This window comes from Diplotaxodon limnothrissa, linkage group LG11, assembly GCF_057381915.1.
Source record: "Diplotaxodon limnothrissa isolate DT_005_m linkage group LG11, D_limnothrissa_male_GT1.1, whole genome shotgun sequence".
NCBI classification, from domain to species: domain Eukaryota; kingdom Metazoa; phylum Chordata; class Actinopteri; order Cichliformes; family Cichlidae; genus Diplotaxodon; species Diplotaxodon limnothrissa.
This window is the reverse complement of record NC_140606.1, coordinates 21,175,254-21,197,208: the sequence shown is the minus strand read 5'-3', so window position 1 is coordinate 21,197,208 and position 21,955 is coordinate 21,175,254. Positions and strand designations below refer to the sequence as shown.

Genomic DNA, 21,955 nt, shown 5'->3' with positions numbered 1-21,955 from the left:
TTGGAAATGTTGGTATTTTGCTGCTGCCTGAGCTTCTTTAAGGCAGACTCAGGTGTGTGTACAACTATCCTGTGTTCTGAGTAATCATGGACTTTGTTTAACATGCATGTTATGATGTAGTTCATATGAAAACTCACACTATGGGGCTGCATTATTAAATATAGTAACTTGTTGAATGATATATACATTTTTATTACATTCTGCCTTTATTATTATTGCTGCCTGCAGTTCAGACCTGACACAAACACAATAATACAAATAATATTGACAAATAATATTGAATATTGAAACTGAAACTCAGACCTGGCACCCATGGAAAACATTTAACATGTTGTGAAATAAGAAATACAACAATAAAACACAAACTATTGAGCAGTTCAAATCATTTGTTGTGCTCATCTGTCACTACAAGGCCTTCAGACGATTAGATAGTTTATTCCAAAAATGCATTACATCTTCTTGGCTGTGGAGAATAGATAGAAACAATTACATTTGATAACTAGAAAATTTACAGGACACTCTCATATAGTACATGAGATTACAAAGGTTGCACGTCTGCCAATGGAACAATGCATCATAGCTATGCAAGATCTCCCTCTTAAAAACAGAAAAAAGCGCAGATTTGTTGATCAGTGGTATCTCTGTTTCCTGAACTCTTACTTCTGACCAGCTCCCTGACCAACCTCACCTGAGAAGTTGCATCAGATGTGGTGCAGTGGACAGAGCAGTGCTAGGTGGCATTTAATTGAGTGAAAAAGGCTCTCTGTGTAGAACCTCTGCTCCACACTCCTAAATTTGCCCTCCCTTTTGTTCAGTAGACTGTACTGAGCAGATGGCTGGAGGCTATTTTGTCCCAGTATATAGTAGTCGACTACTGAGTTGTTTAAATCAGCCAAAAGTTGTCAGGGCGTAAAAGCTATAATAGAACTGTGAAGTAAGAGTGCTTGGCATCTCTCCACTATCAACTCCTTGAATGCTCATTCACCCTCAGCTTTCACCACACCCCTTTAAAGTGATTCCATCACGCAAAGCATGCTATTAGGCTAGGTTGGTTAGCTACACAGTGGTTATTCAATGCATTTCAATAAAGACTAGTATAACAGATAACTGATTTTTTTTTCACATTAGTATCATTTAACTGCCAAACAAAAAATACAGCAAAATCTTACAATCTTAAGAAAAAAATCTTATCTATTGGATCATTTTCAAGGTCAGCATCACTGACTCTTTGGAGCTGTGTTAATGACATCATACTCTGAAGAGCTGACGGTTCTACCGCTGAGTGACATATAAGTTCTGTCCTCTTCTTTTGGCTTCACATTCTTTCGTACTTTGCTGCAAAAAAAGAAACAAATGAATTATTTGAAAGCATGCTATAAAAAACATCAGTAGGCTTTCCATTGTGAACATACTAACTTACCAAAGGCATGCCGAACAGATGACACTGACACTGAAAAACACGCCAGCGAGGACCCAAGGAACGACTCCACTGTAAAGTCCACAGTGCATTTCAGACCCTGCCATGAGAAATAAAGCCATGGACATTATATTCCTAATCAACTAATACTTAAGTTACAAGTAATTATTCTGGCATCATGACATGGATCAGCTCCAACAGAACAAATCTGATCCCTATCAATTTGAACTGGATTAGAAATGTTGGATATTGTTGTTTATAGTGAGCTTAAACATTAAGGACAAAAACATGTTTTGTTTTGTTTTTTTACCATAATTAATAATATTTATGTGTACACTTGAGACCCTGTTGACTATTATGGCCTTTGACAAAATCTTGCACAGTGGTAGCATCAACTTTAATGCTTTAATTTATAAAGTATATCTATTATATGTGTTAGTACTACAGCATGTCAGAGTCACATTGGTGTTTGCTGGTACTGGACCAAATGAACAGCATATTCTAGTGTCTTAAACAAAGTCTTAAATAGTATAGTCAGGCTGATTTAAGAGATTTAATACTCTACAAATTGTAGAGTGGTAAGCCAGTCTTGATTCCTTTTTCTTTAATTTGTGAGGTTAACTGTTGATTCAATACTGACCATAGATGTGAGTGTGAATCAATTTTTCTCTGTGTGTTTGCCCAGTGACAGACTGCAGAATTTGATAAGCAGAAGAAAATGGAAGGATACATTTTTCAAATTTATGAGACTGATTGACAGGTAGCCCACTGAGTTACCACTGTGAGAGGATCAGTCAAAGCCCCGCTGAATACAGTTTAGTACACCTACACAAACGATGTAACAACACAACAATTGGTAACATGTCAGTGAAGGTGCTCATAAACCAAAGTGAACAATTAACATTTTGTACTACGCATCATTGTATTTATTGAAGTATATCCAGCCTTTTTATAGTTATTTGGGATAATCCCATTGCAATGATGTAAACCATATTGTCTTGCTTTTCTGATTTAAGTTGTGCTGTTATAAATAGGAATGTATTTTATTACTGTGGTTGAGACATTAAAACCATCTGTGCTATAGTCTTTGGTGAGCTGTGATACTTACACCAGATACCCAGAAATGTCAGAAAAATGAAATAGGCTACTAGCAAGGGACAGTGGCATTCAGTGTAGTAGTTGTAGAGTATAAGAGAGGTGAATTATGAATTATTAGAGGTGAATTATTATATGAGAGGTGGATTATGTGTTGCTAAAATTCTGGATGAATAGAAATGCCTAAAAATGTGATACATACACTGGACTTGAGTCAGATTAGAACAGGGGTAGGCAACTCCAGGCCTCGAGTGCCGGTGTCCTGGAGGTTTTAAATGTGTCCATGATCCATCACAGCTGATTTAAAGGGCTAAATGACTCCTCAGCATTTCTTGAAGTTCTCCAGAGGCCTGGTAATGAACTAATCATTTGATTCAGGTGTGTTAACCCAGGGTGCAATCTAAAACCTGCAGGACACCGGCACTCGAGGCCTGGAGTTGCCTACCCCTGGATTAGAACGTGCAAATCCAATCTTGTTTTCAGCCTGGCAAAAAAATACCTGACTGAATTTAGAGGCTACAGTGTTTAAACTAGTTCCTGTACCAAATAAAGTCTCCTGCTCTCCATCAGCTCTGTACGAGATGTAGTTCCTCACTGCTGGGTTGGCATTACTGCTGCATGTTAGACTCACATTGCTGTTGTCTGGTACTGGACCAGAAGGACTGACTGAAACTGTGATGTTTTTAGGTGAATCTAAAGAACGAGTATTAAAAAATGAAAATTAGTTGTGTATTGTACATTGGGTATTACACTACCTGTCATAAAGCCTTATAAATTTATTTAAAAAGATGACATCTTAAGAATGCTTGCACCTTATTTTAGCCCACTGCCTAAGTCTTCTGAAGATAAAGTGTTAGTTTAGTGTTGCGCATACACTAAAGAACTATTTAAGATAATTTTGATCAGACAAAAACTGTGGTATTTTAGTTGAATCCAAAAAAAAGCAATAACACAATCACTTGTGGATGGATATTAACGTGTATTTCACGAAGTCTGATTTATGTACTAAAACAACAGTTTAAGAATGCTGTACTTTTTAATTTAAAAAAATACACTGTTTCTATTTGTTGAGTATTGGAAAAACATGGTATATAAAACTCTGTTCTAATGATCTGACTCTTTGATGCTGGGTTATACTGATGATATGTAAAGCAGATGTGAAATGTGATATTTACACTGAACATCTATTTGAATGCTGCTGGAACGTCCAACTCCAATCTCATTTTCAGCATTACAGAAAAATGACCGTCTGTCTCTGGAGACTTTAATGTTTAAACTAGTTCCTGTTCCAATAAACGTCTCCTGGTCTCCATCAGCTCTGTACCAGGTGTAGTTCCTCACTGCTGGGTTGGCATTAGTGCTGCAGGTCAGACTCACATTGCTGTTCTCTGGTACTGGACCAGAAGGACTGACTGAAACTGTAATGTTTTTAGGTGAATCTGAAAATTAAGTATTGAAACATGAAAATTAGTGATGCAATGTATGTTGGGTATTACACTACCTATCATTAAGTCGTATGTGTGTATTTTAACAGTGACTTTGCATGTTTTCCCTGTGTACTCTGGCTTCCTCTCACAGTCCAAAGACATACATTTAGAGGGGTTAGATTGATTGGCCATTCTAAATTGCTCATAGGTGTGAATGTTAGTCTGAATGGTTGTCTGTTTCTCTGTGTGGCGCTGTGACAGACGGGCGATCTGTCCAGGGTGTGCTGCTCATGCCCTGTTACGGCTGTGATAGTTATAAACACACTTCTAAACCTGGTGGAAAGTCTTCTCAGAAGAGTTGAAATTATTATAGCTACAAATAGTCGGCCTACATCATATCATACACCATATTTTCCGCATATAAGGCGCACTTAAAATCCTTTATTTTTCTCAGAAATTGACAATGCGCCTTATGTATGAATTCTGGTTGTGCTTACTGACCTCGAACAGATTTTATGTGGTACACGGCGCTGAAAAAATCTGTCAAAAATGTTTTTGTACGACTTTGCTAAGCTACGAAGCTGCACCGCTTGATGGACTGTTAGAGCATCACAGCTACTGTAGTTAGGAGCCTAGCGGAGTAATCTGTGTCCAGAACTCCGTCTGCTTCAGGTCCCTAAGTTGAAGAACACTGCAACATCATTGAGAGTTATAAACGGTCTAAATTCTTTTGTCTTTAATAAAATTATCAGTGTTTCTGTTTTACCAGGTGTAACAATTAAGTTTAACATCCATGAAAACAGAATTTATTAAATTTAACGCAGTTTAGGGTTGCCAACCGTCCCTTAAAAAACGGAATCGTCCCGCATTTCGAAACAAAAGTACACGTCCCGTATTGAGCTAATAAGGGACGCACTTTGTCCCGTAATACAGTGAGAATTAAAAGTAGTCTATAAATGTTTATGGAATTAACGCTTTGTTTGAAAACATAATTCTCGGCCCCTCTCCTGCTTTGTGACCAATGAGCTGACAGCACACTTATGACAATTCGAGTATGACAATTCAGATTACCGCTCATCTCATTGGTCGAGGAAAGGTCGCTTGCGGAGAAAATACCGGAAGACAACAGATGACCACAACAACAAGCATGGCTGTCACTACCCGATCTGTACCGGAAACCCGATCGGTACCCCGCATGCGCAAATCTTACGTCACTTCCTCTCTTTGCCAACATTGCGACATTCAATACATTTGAATGATACGGTTAGCGCCCGAGGGCGTTCCAAGATGGCCGAGTAAGTACACGCTTACTGCCGAGCTTAGCAAATGTAACCTTATAATACGGTAGCAACACTGTGTCAACTCAGACCTTAGAAGCTTTTACGGTATTTAAGCCAGAAAAGGACTGATTTTGATCAATTAAGAGATAAAATGTCACAGCGTGACAATAAAAGACCCTCGTCTAGCTCCAAGACGAAGCTACTGCTAAAGGCTAATGCTAGCCAAACAACCGGGTCGGTGAACCCACTGCTTGACAACTGCCATGACTATACGGCTCTTTCACTACCTCTCCCAATAACTGAGGACGTAATGGACGAGTTTCCACCTCTACCCGTCTCACCCAGCCAGTCTCCGGCGCCAAAGAAAGCGATGCACTCAAAGGGAGATAGCGTGGATATTGTTGAAACTCTATCAAAACTAATAAACGAAAGAATGGATAACCTTGCACTACAGATTGACGGGATCAGAAAAACTGTGGACTTTGCATGCGAAGAGATAAAAGATGTCAAATGCAGAGTGGGCACATTGGAGCAGAAAATCTCCAAAGAGGAAGAGCGTATGGATAAAAACCAGCAAAGAATCACAGATCTCGAGCGATATTCCAGACGGTGGAACCTCAGGCTGTTTGGTGTCAAAGAAGAACAACAGGAGGATACATGGAAGGTTGCTGTTGAGATTTGTCAGGCTACATTGCCTGAATGTAAAAACCAACTTTATGACACCATTGACACCGTACATCGGGTCGGCTCCAAACGCCCAAACAACACCAGTCCCAGACCTATTATCATCCAGTTCATCTCCCGCAGAACCAGAGATAGCCTGTGGAAAGCAGCTAAGACATCTCCATTCTTAAAGGAAAACCGGGACTTGAAGTTTGCTGAGGACCTTTCCAGAGAAGAGAGGGAGCGCCGGAGCAAGTTGTGGCCCATTATCGAGAAGGCTCGCAGAGAAAATAAAAAGGCCTATTACGTCGGATGCCGGGGTTTTGTTAATGGGACAGAAGTTTTCCCGTCTTCAGAATGAGAGGTGAATATGGGGGACGCTAAGGAATGGAAAAGACCCTACAATGTTGCACAGTTGCTTGGACTTGGTTGGCTGTTTTTCATTGATCCTTCTGGTGTTTTGGATCATTAAGTCTATGCCTCATTTATAGTGTGAGGACACTTTAAGTTTCAGCACCAGAGTTGTATCCTAAAAAATATTTCGTGTATTTCTGCCGAGTTATTTTCATCCTTGTAATGCTCGGTCCCTTAGTGAGGTTTATTTTTTGTTAAGCACACAATATTGGTTCTTTAAATTTCTAGCTATTTATTTTTTGTTTTCTTAATTGTCATTTTCTATTGTTTCCCTAAATGCCAGGGGGTTGAGACAGATCTGTAAACGTAAAGCCTTATTTTTGTTTGCTAAGAAATATAAAAGTCATTTTTGTTTTTTGGCACAGAGAGGTCAGCTGGGGTCACAACTCTCAAAGGTAGCTTCGAAGGTATTGTTCTACATTCAGATTGTGACTCTTTGGGTCATTATATTTGTCTGATAGTAGAATACAATCACTCCATTTTCATAATTGTCAATTTATATGGCTATAATACCAAACCTGAAAATGATAATTTAATTGACTCTTTAGATACAAGGATTAGTTTTTGGCTCTCTAAATATCCCAGTTCAAACTTAATAATTGGAGGAGATTTTAATGTTTCACTAAATGACACTATAGACAGATGGCCACCAGCACAACATTTTAGGAATAATTTGAGATTGGAAACATTTATGGATAAATTTAATGTAACTGATATTTGGAGAGACAAATTTCCTGATGATATATCTTTTACCTGGAGTAACCGTTCTGGTTCAAGGAAATCACGTATTGATTTCTGGTTAATATCAAGTAGTCTATCAAAGGACAGTGTTACGGTCAATATCCTTACAACTCCACTTACGGATCATAGAGCAATATATATTAATCTGCAACTCTTTCCTACTATTGCAATTAATAGATCCTCCTATTGGAAATTAAATAGCTCGCTTCTGAGCCATACAATTGTAAAATCTGAAATTACACGACTGTTAAAACACTTTATACACAAGGCTAATATTGAGAATTCCTATAGCACAAACTGGGAAATTTTTAAATTTGAGACAAGTAAAATGTTGAGACAGTATGGGGCAAAAATAGCTAAGTCAAGGGCAGCAGAAGAAGAAAATCTAATTGTTCAAATTTCCGCAATATATCAACTCCCACCAGACGAGGTCTCGGAAGAGGATAGATTACATCTTAGGTCCTTTCAATCTAAACTGGATGAGATTTACCGCCAGAAAGCTGAAGGAGCTTTCGTTCGTTCAAGAAAAAGGTGGATAGAGGAGGGAGAGCAGAATTCTGCTTATTTTTTCCACTTAGAAAAACATAGATCTAAAACCAATACTATTCATAAATTGAATATAAATGGTACGGTCAGTGATGATGCAAAAATTATCTCTCAATTTTGTTGTAATTTCTACTCAAAGTTGTATGAATCCAATTATAACGCAAAGGTCGCTACCCAATTTATTGACTCTGTAAACAATGTTAAAATGATTAAAAGTGCTGATAGGCTTTTTTGTGACAGTCCAATTACTGAAAAAGAGATATTGACATCTATTGAATTTCTTAAAAACAACAAATCTCCGGGCACAGATGGGCTGGTGGCTGAATTCTATAAATCATTTTCTTGTCAGCTGGCACCCTTTTTGTTGCAGGTTTATAATGAAAGTATTGAAAGGGGCACTCTTCCTCCCAGCCTTACTCAGGGACTTATTACTTTAATTCCCAAACCTAAGAAGGACCTACTTTTTATAGACAACTGGAGACCAATAAGCCTCCTAAATAATGATTATAAAATATTAGCTCTATTGCTAGCTAGAAGAATTAAATATATTTTGGACGATATTGTAGACGAGACACAGTCTGGTTTTATGACAAACAGACACATCTCCAATAATATTAGACTCGTCTTGGATATTCTGGACTACTCAGCATTAATATCTGATGACTCATTTATCCTTCTCCTGGACTTCTATAAAGCCTTTGACTCAATTGAGCATGAATTTATATTTCTTACACTTCAGAAATTTGGTTTTGGTGATATCTTCTGCCAGAGGTGGGACCAAGTCATTGTTTTGCAAGTCTCAAGTAAGTCTCAAGTCTTTATCCTCAAGTCTCAAGTCAAGTCTCAAGTAATGTCAGGCAAGTCAGAGTCGAGTCTCAAGTCACTGGTGTAAAAGTCCGAGTCAAGTCACAAGTCTGAAACTTTGAATTTCAAGTCCTTTCGAGTCTTTAAAAAAAAAAACGAAAAAATAATGTTGCAGTTATGCTAAATGTAAATATTAGACCATGTAATTTTAAAATCTGTGTTTTTCTCAACACATGACAAAATAGTGAACTTAGAAAATATACACAAATTGTGAAATTGCACCTCTTTAAAATGCAGCTCAATTAAACTTAGCTCCAAGAATAATTTTCACCGACAGTTCTGAGATAAGCTGCATGTTATTCTTGGATGCGGTTGTAGGACCGGCTTTAAAATCGCATGACAAAAATATCATACACATTAAAAAGAACTGCATCACCAACGTAGCCTGGAAAACATTTGCTAGTTAGATGAAGTCAGCTATCTCATTGTAGCATATTTATATGCATATTTATAATCATACGGTTCTTGGAGTGAGTGCATACACTCGTGAAGTTTAGTAACTTCAGGTCACTGCAACAAGTCCAGGTACAGTTTACCGACGGATGGGTACAGGACCTTGAAATGCACCGTGTAGAACGAAAGACCATCGTACGTATCATAAGTTTACCAGTCTCACAAATTGTCGTCATAAATACACATTCGTTAACCGTTTATTAATAGGACCTTTGAGCTCAACGGTAATTAATTAGTAGTGGAAATAATTTCTGGTAGCGTTACAGAAATGTAGCAGTGACAATAATATTGTATGCTGTAATCGTACTGGGCAATTAGTGATACAAAAAACCTGTTTTATCCTGTGAATAAACGTATATGTTTTTGTCAATGTACCATAATAACAGAAGCGAAACGCAATATTGTGTCAGGACAATTCACTATTTATGCACAATAAATAAAGGAGCATAGCGCGACAATTTCTGTTCAGCGCCAGACTTGCTTGTAACCTATATCACTAATTATGTTATGAAAATGACGTATTAACTACTAAAAAATACTGACCTTCGTGTAAATGCTTGGAGCAGACTAACCTGTGAGCTGGAGTGTTCTGGGACGTTATATTTGATCTTTGAATGGCTGCAATCCAGGCCATCCGTCGCGTCTTTGTTACTTCGGAAACATGGCTTGAACAATTTCTCTTCAACGACGTAATCCGATAACAACCGATCTCTTTACCCGTCGGCTTCCCGTGGCTGTCATGCGACCGGCTATTGCAGTTAATAATACAACGGCTTCTTGACATTTTTGTGTTTCTTTTTATCGCTGTGTGACTGATTTCAATTGAAAGCCTGCGTGCGCTAGTACCGCTTGCCACGAGTTCCCAGAATCCTTTGCGGTTCTACCCGTGAATGACCTCACATTTTCAATCTCATGCATGTTAAATTTTATATTTGGGGTAAAATATCAAGTCTTTTCAAGTAAACCGGTTCAAGTCCAATTCAAGTCTCAAGTCATTGGTGTAAAAGTCCAAGTCAAGTCACAAGTCTTAGAACATTTTTTCAAGTCAAGTCTAAAGTCATAAAATTAATGACTCGAGTCTGACTCGAGTCCAAGTCATGTGACTCGAGTCCACACCTCTGTCTTCTGCAGAGCTATCAAAACTCTGTATTCCAATGCTAATAGTTCTATTAGAATGAAAAATGGCACCACTTCTCGTTTTAGTCTTAATCGAGGTGTACGCCAAGGTTGCCCGATTAGCCCTTATCTTTTTTTACTTTGCACCCAAATTCTTGCCTCTCATATTTCGAATAGCCCTGTGAAGGGTATAAACATAGCAGACAGAGAGATTGTCATCAGTCAATTGGCAGATGATACCACAATTTTTCTTAAAAATGCCAGCCAAGTGCCAATTGCTTTACGTGTAATAGAGGATTTCTCAAAAGGGTCTGGATTGGTCCTAAACTTAAATAAATGTCAGTTATTACCTGTCAAAGAGTGTAATGTTCAGAGTATTTGTAATATAACAGTTAAAAATGAAGCAACATATTTAGGTCTGATTATCTGCAAAGATCCAAAAGACAGAATTTTACTAAATTTCCCCCCAATTATTAAAAAATCTCAAACCAAATTAAATCAATGGTTGCAGAGAGATTTAAGTATAAGAGGAAGGGTATTGCTCTCAAAAGCAGAAGGTCTGTCTCGACTGACTTATGCAGCAATTTCTCTGCATGTGGACGGCAAAACTTGTAAGGATATTGACCGAATGCTCTTCAACTTCCTTTGGAAAAACCGGACACATTACATCAGAAAAAGTGTATTGATGAATGACTATGAACACGGTGGTCTCAATGTTTTGGATTTTACTACTCTAAACAATACATTTAAGATTAATTGGGCTAAACATTTTCTTAAAAATCCGGTATCCATTTGGAATTTTATTCCTCACTACATTTTCTCTAAGTTTGGTGGTCTAAGTTTTATCTTAGGTTGTGATTATAATATAGATAAGCTTCCAGAAAAGCTCTCGATGTTTCACAAACAAGTTCTATTAGCTTGGTCCCTTATATATAAACACAACTTTACACCCCATACGTATTCAATTTGGAATAATAGGAACATAGTGTATAAAAATAAATCATTATTTTTTTCTAGGTGGGTTGAGAAACGGATTGTTTTAGTGAATCAGCTGTTTAATCCTAATGGGCAGCTCATGTCCTACTCAGAATTTTTAAACACCTATAAATTTCCAGCCACACCCAAAGAATATGCCATATTATTTGATGCAATACCTACGGGTATTATAATGCTTTTTAAAGGTATTCAACCTTGCATATCATCTGTTTCTCTCCCCAACCCTTTAGATTCACACATAGGAAGAATCTGTCTAACAAACCACAGTAAAAGTAATAAGAATATTCGTGCTTTGTTCCAGACAGAATCTCTAACTATCCCACATGTGGTCTCTTATTGGAATTCCTTTGTCAGTGACATTAACTGGAAAAGAGTATGGACAATTCCTAACAAGTATCTGGTAACGAATAAAGTGAAGGAAGTCTCATTTAAAATATTGCATAAATTTTATCCTGCTAATCATTACATGACGAAGTTCAAAAGGGACATAAATGTGAACTGTGGATTTTGTGGAAGCCATCCTGAGACTGTGCAACACCTCTTCTGGATCTGTTCATTCGCTAGAACATTTTGGAAAGACTTCAGTAGATTCATTGCTGGACAGCTCTATAATGACTTTACTGTGAAATGGGAAAATGTTGTATTTTGTTTCTTTCGAAGGCAAAAAAAAGAAGATGTTTACTTTATAATAAACTTATTAGTCATCTTAGCTAAATTTTATTTTCACAAATGCAAATACAGTAACAAAAAACCTGATTTTAAACATTACTATAATGATGTTTTATGTTACATAAAATTGATTAGTGGATCACTTAACAAAAAGGCTATGAAAACTATTACTATTTGTAGTAATTACAAATTATTTGAATGTTTGTAATTCTTTGTATTACACCCCCTGGCATATGTTAATTTTGTTCTGATTGTATACATGTTCTGTATACTGTTTCTTAATAAAGTTTAATATTTTGAAAAAAATAAAAAAATAAAAAAATTTAAAAAAAAGATACGGTTAGCGCCCAGTTAGCTCCTAGCATTTCTCAGCAGCTCTGCCTCCTTTTCGACTACCAGGACATTTAAACAATGAATAATCCGTATCCGCAACAAATTTTTGCTTTTCTCCTCAACAGAAAGCGTTCCCCGATTGAACAACAGCGCCGTAAAATAAGAAGAATGGTGCCTAATGACAGAGTTAATAATACAGACTTTATAATATGTCACGTGAAGATTCAGCAGCCAGATGAAGTGTTTACTGGCAATTGACAGTGATAGCGGACATTATCATCACTTTTCCAACAATCCTCTCCACACAGACAAGCATAAACACACTCGATTATCACTAAATCAAATTTAACACACGTTTGTAATGACGCTAATTCAGTTTACAATAGGGTTCATTCGCTCAGTCAGCAGGTGGCGGTATCCTCGTACACTGGGGAGTACACTGCCATTAAACGAACAGAAGAAGAAGAAAACCCCTGCACATGCGCGGTACGGATCGGGTAGACCCGATTTGTACGGTCTGACTTTGCACATGCGCAGTAAGGATCGGGAGTCCCGATCTGTCACTATCTTTTAATTTTTTTATTTTTGTCTACATTATATTAAATGTTTCATTATCGGAAACATGTTAAGAGATACTTGTTATTCTTAACATCTTAACAGATACTCTGACCTGTAACTATCGTAAAATGCTTCGACCGGAAGTAGACACCTTTCGCGCATGCGGGGTACCGATCGGGTTTCCGGTACGGATCGGGTAGTGACAATGGCCAACAGGGAAACAAACGTCGACACTGTGGTGCAAGTCTCGGACGACAGTACATCTAAAGCTGGGCAGACACTGTGCGATTTTTTTCAGTCACGTTATTCAGCTCCTGCTCAAACTGCACGATTGACTCGCAGGGGTTAGAAGTTTGCAGGTCACGATGCAGGGTCTCACACTATACCGCCCGATGCTCTGATGCGACCTGAGTGCTCACACTGTGCCTCCATAAAATGAAGGTTATAACAGAAAATCTGTCGCTCCCCCTCTCTGTCTTTCACTCACACAGACACACCACCACCATCAACTTTGCTAAATTGCTAATGAAAAACATTGATCAGGCAGCTGTGATTGAGCAGCAATGTAAATCCAACTATTTTCACGGTTGTTGTGGTCGTGATAATTTTGTGATGCCACATCGAAAAAGCTCGGATGAGCTTTCCAAAGTTCTACAAGTTGTGCCTCCATCGCTTGTGTCCAGATCACACGCTGCACAGCCGTGCTGCTCCATCTTTTTCACCGACGTTTACGTGTTTGCGCGTGAGCGGCTGTGTTGACACCCTCACGAGCGATTGATGATCGGGAGCTGGTCGTTAGGTGTTAATCGCTTCTGGTTACCCCACGTATACTACACGATGCACGATGAAGGCCAAAATCGGGCCGATCACTCAAAAATCGGCTCAAAATGGGCCAAAAATCGCACAGTGTGAGCCCAGCATAAGCCCAGCATTAGAGCAGCAATGTTTGTTCCCCTCAGAGAAAGAGGGGGGGAAAAGGCTGCAAAAGTACAGGGAGGAATGGGAAAGGAAAACACCTGGCTGGAAAAGTGCACGATAACACCTTTAAAGCGCACTGCACTGTGTGCCGGCGCACTTTTTCCATAGGCATGCTTCTAATGGTGGGCACATGAAGAACATGAGGGGCGTGAAAGCTCGGGGAACCCTTAACCAATTTCTTGTCCACCAGGCCACGGCAGAAGCAGATATGGTATGTAAACACTGGTTTGTGTTTTTTTTTAAACCCTCTGGTTAAGGTTAATATGGGCATGTGCAGTGAATATCAGCGCTATGTGGCCAGAAGATAATATAATTTATTTTGTGTAATAAACAACTGCAAGGATAGATGATTACAACAAATAGATCACTAATACATAAAAGTAATACATAGATGAATAATGATGATGAGTTAAGATGCGTAATCATGGGAACAAGTGGGTTTACAAACAGGAGCAGCTGATTAGCATTAGAAAAGCTGAAATAATACCTCAACTGAAGCCGATTGTACTAAATGCACTATATGTGCACTGTTACAAGAATATTTTTCGTTCTATTGTTTTCTATTAATTTATCTAATTTTAAGTTAAGCAGGACAGAGTTCTTTTAAAGAAAGATTTACTTATATTCTCAAAAGTTAAGCATGACAGGCTTCTGTTTAAGAAAGAGACCTGTTTTACTGTGTTAATGTTGTCATTTTGAGCTAAAAATAAATGGCTAAATGATCATTTGTTTCCCATATGGTCATATCACAAAGAATATGCATCTGCTTAAATCAAATTCAACTCAAATGGTTAAAAAATAATTTCACACACAAAAAAAAGAGCTACAAAATTCACCACACTGGGAAGGGTGAACTGGGTTGCCCGGCCCTGGCCACGAGGTGTCCCTTATTTATTTTTCAGGGGGTTGGCAACCCTATATCATACTCCATATTTTCCGCATATAAGGCGCACTTAAAATCCTTTATTTTTCTCAGAAATTGACAATGCGCCTTATGTATGAATTCTGGTTGTGCTTACTGACCTCGAACAGATTTTATGTGGTACACGGCGCTCAAAAATCTGTCAAAAAATGTTTTTGTATGACTTTGCTAAGCTACGAAGCTGCACCGCTTGATGGACTGTTAGAGCATCACAGCTACTGTAGTTAGGAGCCTAGCGGAGTAATCTGGGTCCAGAACTCCGTCTGCTTCAGATCCCAAAGTTGAAGAACACTGCAACATCATTGAGAGTTATAAACGGTCTAAATTCTTTTGTCTTTAATAAAATTATCAGTGTTTCTGTTTTACCAGGTGTAACAATTAAGTTTAACATCCAGCCATCCATGAAAACAGAATTTATTACATTTAATGCAGTTAGAAGTTAGCAAGAAGTTAGCTTGCTAGTTTCCACCTAAAGATGATATTACCATGTTCTGACTGAAAGATTTCTGAAAAAATTAAAATGTACAGCTCTGCCATCACTTCCAACATAAACGAAGACAGAAAACTCAACCGCAGTGACTTTTGTAGGGTTACTGAAGTTGGACTATATAATGATGTGCTATGTGATTGCTAGCAACACAGCTATGTTAGCATAACATAAATGCAGTGAAGCTGGGGGATGAATGCTAACTTTGTTCCACTCGATAAAAGTTAATGTGAGGGTTCCCAAAGGTTAGGGAGAAATGCAATCACATGACAGGATACTGTAAACAGACCAAACTTTAGTCAGGAGAACAACTGAGAGAATCCATCCACAATACGAGGTTACTCATTAATATACTGCAACAACATGGGAATAGAGCAGCTGCAAGAGAATTCAACATTAATGAATCAATGGTACAGAAGTGGAGGAAGCAGGAAGAATGAGTTGAGTAAAGTTTGACTTATCTGACCGTGTTGTTTTGCTTAATGCGCCTTATTCATGAAAACAGACACGTTTGTTGACAGTGCACCGTATATACCGGTGCATCTTATAGTCCAAAAAAATACAGTAACCTTTTTAAAATTGAGAATCAAATGTCATTCTAGTTATAAGTGGGTGGGCAGAGGGGCAAAGACTTTTGGAAATGCTGTGTGTATGCTTTTACTTTTTTCTGTAAAAATGCATTGGTTTTTTATTTCTAGACTATTCCAAAAGCTCAGCATGTAAATTTCAGTTCTAATGGTCTGAATCCTTGATGCTGGGTTATACTGATGATATGTAAAGCAGATGTGAAATATGATATTTACACTGAACATCTATTTGAATGCTGCTGGAACGTCCAACTCCAATCTCATTTTCAGCCTTGCAGAAAAATGACCGTCTGTCTCTGGAGACTTTAATGTTTAAACTGGTTCCTGTTCCGATAAATGTCTCCTGGTCTCCATCAGCTCTGTACCAGGTGTAGTTCCTCACTGCTGGGTTGGCATTACTGCTGCAGGTCAGACTCACATTGCTGTTCTCTGGTACTGGACCAGAAGGACTGACTGAAACTGTAATGTTTTTAGGTGAATCTGAAAATTAAGGAATAAAACATACAGATTAGTGGTGTACTGCACTGTATGTTGGGTATTACACTACCTATCATTAAGTCGTTTATTTGTATTTTAACAGTGACTTTGCAAGTTCTCCCTGTGTCTGTGTTGGTTCTCTCTGTGTACTCTGGCTTCCTCTCACAGTCCAAAGACATACAGTTAGAGGAGTTTGATTGATTGGCCATTCCAAATTGCTCATAGGTGTGAATGTTAGTCTGCATGGTTGTCTGTCTTTCTGTGTTGGCACTGCGACAGACTGGTGATCTGTCCAGCGTGTGCCCCACCTCTTGCCCTGTGACAGCTGGCATGGTCATAAACACTTCTTCTAAACCTGGTGGAAAGTCTTCCCAGAAGAGTTGAAACTATTATAGCTACAAAGAGCTGGCTGACATCATATCAGATGTCACTTTTAGTTATATGTGTGTGACCAGACAAGCAAAGACTTTTGTATATTGAAACAGTTTAGGAATGCTGATACTTTTTTGTGCAAAAATGCATTGGTTTTTTTATTTGATGACTATTCAAAAAGCTCAGTGTGTAAATTCCAGTTCTAATGGTCTGAATCCTTGATGCTGGGTTATACTGATGATATTATACTTGAAATGTGCAATTCACTTGTATTTTTATATACTTGAAATGTGCAATTCACTTGTATTTTTATTTTTTATTCCTATTTATTCTATTTATCCCCTTCGTATATTTTATTTATATTGTCTCTGTATTTATATATGTGTGTGTGTGTGTGTGTGTGTGTGTGTGTATATATATATATATATATATATATATGTGTATATATATATATATATATATATATATATATATATATATAATATTCTGCAACTCTGTAACTTCTGTCGGTGCTGTACTTTTTTGGAAATCGAATTTCCCAGAGGAACCCACCCGAGGGATTAATAAAGTTCTATCTAATCTATCTATCTATGTAAAGCAGATGTGAAATATGATATTTACACTGAACATCTATTTGAATGCTGCTGGAACGTCCAACTCCAATCTTATTTTCAGCCTTGCAGAAAAATGACCGTCTGTCTCTGAAGACTTTAATGTTTAAACTGGTTCCTGTTCCGATAAATGTCTCCTGGTCTCCATCAGCTCTGTACCAGGTGTAGTTCCACACTGCTGGGTTGGCATTAGTGCTGCAGGTCAGACTCACATTGCTGTTCTCTGGTACTGGACCAGAAGGACTGACTGAAACTGTGATGTTTTTAGGTGAATCTGAAAGTTAAGGAATACAACATACAAACTAAAATGTTAAGACAGTTTTTTTTGCAGAAGTAGTGTTTATAAATTGGGTACAATGCCTTCAGTATCTATTTTTTCCCATTAAATTAATAACTCATACACATCTAACACCAAACAGGAGAGAAGGGAGCAAACCGCACCAATTTACTCATTTTTTCTTTTATCAAGAAAATTTGTAGAGTGATAGTAAGAAGTTGCTTTGGCCCTTTCTTTCTAAATACTGATGTATCCAATAAAAATCCATCCATCCATCCATCTTCATCCGCTTTATCCGGGGCCGGGTCGCGGGGGCAGCAGCCTAAGCAAAGAGGCCCAGACCTCCCTCTCCCCAGCCACCTCCTCCAGCTTATCCGGGGGAACACCAAGGCGTTCCCAGGCCAGCCGAGAGATATAATCTCTCCAGCGTGTCCTGGGTCTGCCCCGGGGCCTCCTCCCGGTGGGACATGCCTGGAACACCTCACCCAGGAGGCGTCCAGGGGGCATCCTTGTCAGATGCCCGAACCACCTCAGCTGACTCCTTTCGATGTGGAGCAGCAGCTGCTCTACTCTGAGCCCCTCCCGGATGGCCGAACTTCTCACCCTATCTCTAAGGGAGAGGCCAGCCACCCTTCGGAGGAAGCTCATTTCCGCCGCTTGTATCCGCGATCTCGTTCTTTCGGTCACTACCCACAGCTCGTGGCCATAGGTGAGGGTAGGGACGTAGATCGACCGGTAAATTGAGAGCTTCGCTTTTACACTCAGCTCCCTCTTCACCACGACGGACCGGTGCAGCGTCCGCATTACTGCAGCTGCAGCACCAATCCGTCTGTCGATCCAATAAAAATGATTTTCTTTGTCTTTATATTGACTGACTGAACAATGCAACTTACAGTCACTTCACCAACTTTATACTTCTTTTTACTGAGTGTCAAAAACTACCCATTCATCATCTTCCAGGGGGATTGGAGCCTAGCCCAAATGCCACTGGGTGAGAGGCAGTGTACACTGACGCAGACAGTGATTCTGTCCTGTGGGCAATTTTAGAATCTCCTCCTTCTGTGGGTGGGAAGAGAAACACCACATAGAAAGGCTCCAGCCAGATGGTGGACTTTTTTGATACTTCTTTTTCTCTGTGTCTTATTTAGAGTTTGGTCGCCATGGCAATGATAAATGCCCTGGTTCTTACATACCACTATTCTACTCAACTTAAACCGCTTCATACAACATGCCTCATCCATTCACCTAATTTATGTTTAAGTGTTTTCTAATTAAAATAACATCGAAAGTGTTTTGTTCATCGGATAACAGCTTATCTAAATATCGTTACCCGAGGATATTTGGTGTGCAAATTGGCTCCACTCTGCATGCCAACCTTCCAAATAGTAGATAACCTGCTCTACCTTCTGAGCTACACCGGGCACGTGCGAGGGGCGGCTTGAGCACCTGCCCCTTTCCTGATGGGTGTCCCAAATGCCCTTTTCTTGAGGCAATTGTTTTATGTGTGTTTTATGCATGCGGCGCGTCTGCGCAGAAACATTGGGTAGGATGTTTTTTGAGGCAGGACGCACATTTTTTGCTGTTTGAGCGGTGCCCATATGACAAGCCATTTCAGCCACGAGTTTTCTACGCGAGTTTTCTAACACGTCTGATTAAGAAATGCCGTAAAAAACACTGTTTAATGGCGTTGACCTGACAGAATACCGTATTTTACACCAGGAAGTGGCGTCTTAAACGCCGTTTCTGAACGGGAGAAAAAAAACACACTTTTACCTGTCTTTGAACGCCACTCAGCAAAAAATGGCATTCAAAGACAGATTAAAAACTGTTTTTTCCGGCGTTCAGTGTCAGCTGTGAAGGCGTTTAAAACGCTGTTTTCTTGAAACTATGCAGGGCCTTCCCCATGGTGTTAAACTGCATTTCTTACGCCATTTCTTAACCAGACGTGTTAGAAAACTCGCAATATTTGGCAGAAATGGCTTACCATATGGAGAGCTGTAGAAGAAGCAAATTAAATGGGAGACGCAGACTGATGCAACAAAAACCAGTTAGGTGTACATCGTACACTTAGTATGCGTTCACAGCATACACATAGTCTATAGCACAGAGATGAACCTTATAATTATATGTTGGTAAGTTGTCTTGTGACAACTGACAAATTGAAACAGATGAGCGTGCTGTGTGTGAAACAGCGCAACAAACATTACCTGTCCTTTTATTAACTGCACAAGTAGTGCTGGTCATTAGCTGCCAGCTAACTGGGTAAGGGTCTGTAGCTCTGCCCACCGTTTCAGGGAACAAATTTAGTTTTAAAGTAAGTTACAGGGCTTTTCCTGCCTTCCTGGAGGGCTTATATTTCACTGAACAGAATCTAACACACATATCCAAATAATTATGGATTATTATAATTATGATTTTTAAAAAACACACCCTATGTTATTAAAGAAAATACATTATACTTTTAACTATGTAAAGCACTTTGTGCTACATTTTTTGTATGAAAAGTGCTTTATAAATAAAGATTGATTGCTTGATTGCTTGATTGATTGATTGATTGATTGATTGATTGATTGATTGATTGATTGATTGAAAGGAGAAGTTTGTATATTTATCAACATTTAGGAGATTAAGTCTTCCATTATGTTTTGCAAATCCCAGAGAAGTCATGATTGCAGAATAACTAAAATCATTACGTTACTAGCTGTTTTATGTCTAATTTGAACAAAGCCAAGAAAAGTAAGTCAATAGCAGTGACATTATTTATAGTAGAGGACAAATAAACTTACTTGAAATATCAGGAGTTAAACTTGTTTCAGCAGTGACATCAGGACTACCATCTTGTTTCTGGTAGACAGCAGTGCAGGAGATTTTATTTCCATGATGGAGGTGAGAAGCAGTGAAATTCATAACAGAGGTCCTGACTTTAGTTTTGTCCTGATTCTCCTGCAGTGTCTCCTGACTCTGACCCAGGTTAGGGCTCCATGTCAGAGCTGGAGGATGAGACCAACATGGAGCTGGAGCTGGAGCAGAGCACGTCAGACTCACAGAGGCTCCCTCCTCCACCTCCACTGTGGATGGAGTCAGAGTCGGTGAGGGAGGATCATCTGGCAAAAAGATCAGTCAATAAAGAAATGAGCAGTAATTAATTTCAGGTTTTTATATTCTGTGTAAAATCCAGTGAATTCACAATGAAGTCAAAGCAGCTTGACTCGTGTCATTTATTCATATGAATTGTCTTTATATGGATATAAAAACTTACCTATGAATGAAATGTCTACACCAGCTTGTGTAAAAGTGTATTTCAGTGAATTATCACACTCCAGTCTGAAGTAATATTTAGTACTTTTAAGAAGACTTGCATTATTGAAAGTTGTGGTGCAGTCTTTCTTTGTTAAGTCTCCTGTCATTTCTTTAGTTGGCTTTAGTTTTGCATTTTTACTGTTAAATGAAGTTGAATTACTCCAATATGCTTCACATGTATCATCTAAGTTATTGTCAAATTTGCTCTCAACATCAAAGGAGCAGGGGATGGTCACACAGGATCCTCTCAAAACATTTATATTCTGTGGCATATTGACCTCCCATATTCTACACAGTGCACCTGAAACACAACACAATGAATTGTAAAAAAGAAATGCAAACAGTAATTTACAGCAACAGTACAGTTTTAATTATTGCAGCCTTTATCCAGAGTTATCACTGCTGCTAGGACTTCAGTGTTTAATTCAGGTACAAATGCTAAATATTTTTACTGTTAAATATCTAATAAATGGACACCCTTTGTAGTTTAGTAGATGTTTCATGTTAAATAATAATCTTTACATGATGCTGATTTTCTTTCACTCACCCTGCAGCAGAGAACTAATGAGAAGTAAAGTCAGAGTTCCAGCCATCTTGTTACAAAAAAGTGAAGTTTAAAGGAGTCTGAAGTTTGCACAGGAAACAATTTACATGATTATTTGTTAAACATTACCAGTGACAAGCTGTTATGGTGAAAAGTGAAGTAAATTATTTTTTTATGTATTCTGTTAAAACTCTCAAATGATGTTTGAGAATATTTTTAGTGCGTTAGCTCAAGATAACAGCGTGATACAGCACATTTTATCACTCAGTAACAGGGCTCATTATTATCTTTAAAATATGTGACTATGACAGTAATGGTAATTTTGCAAAGCCCAGCGCTCGCATGTAACTACTGTCACTACGAGGATAATTATTCATCCTCAAAAAATCTGCTAAGATACCAGCGTAGAGCTCTTATTTCAAAAAGTTATGTTCCTAAGCATGATAGACGAGAGAAAAAGAAAATCCTTCACCTTTTCCCTGTGGAACTTTTTCCTCGACAAATATGATGTTTAATCTAAATCGCAGTGAATCAAAGGATGATAGAAATGTTAGCTTTGCATAAAACTTTGATATTTCTTCCATATTTAAGATATAAAAACTTACATTCTTACGAGCTTCATAGAGAAGTCATTTCCACATATGTGAGGTTTTTTAAGAACTGTTCAGGAAGCGATGTAAAAAGAGGAAATAACACAAAAGTATGAGTGTGAATATTAGATAGATGCTTTTACAAGAAGTGGCTGTTAACAGTACCACCTTCTTTTCTGACCACGATCTCCACAACACGTCTTGCACCACTGAATGTGCTGTAAACATTTCTATTCAC

The 21,955-nt window shown here is 38.5% G+C and overlaps 1 protein-coding gene across 1 annotated transcript; it reads right to left on the bottom strand.

Annotated features, from left to right (window-relative positions):
- Positions 1–1,217: 1,217 nt before the first annotated feature.
- On the bottom strand, positions 1,218–21,176 carry LOC146622688 (B-cell receptor CD22-like). Its single transcript, XM_085364901.1, has 9 exons — positions 21,131–21,176; positions 20,543–20,884; positions 20,070–20,387; positions 17,017–17,280; positions 15,763–16,026; positions 3,688–3,951; positions 2,958–3,205; positions 1,450–1,517; positions 1,218–1,335 (listed from the first exon to the last, which is right to left on the bottom strand). The coding sequence occupies exons 1-9, from the start codon at positions 21,174–21,176 to the stop codon at positions 1,218–1,220; spliced, it is 1,932 nt and encodes a 643-aa protein (XP_085221027.1).
- Positions 21,177–21,955: the final 779 nt, after the last annotated feature.

Coding starts and splice junctions, on each gene's coding strand:
- LOC146622688 (XM_085364901.1), bottom strand. CDS start 21,176: ATGGCTGGAACTCTGACTTTACTTCTCATTAGTTCTCTGCTGCAGG. Junction 17,281..20,069: donor TTTAACTCCTGATATTTCAA/GTAAGTTTATTT, acceptor CTTAACTTTCAG/ATTCACCTAAAAACATCACA. Junction 1,336..1,449: donor TCGCTGGCGTGTTTTTCAGT/GTCAGTGTCATC, acceptor CTTTTTTTGCAG/CAAAGTACGAAAGAATGTGA.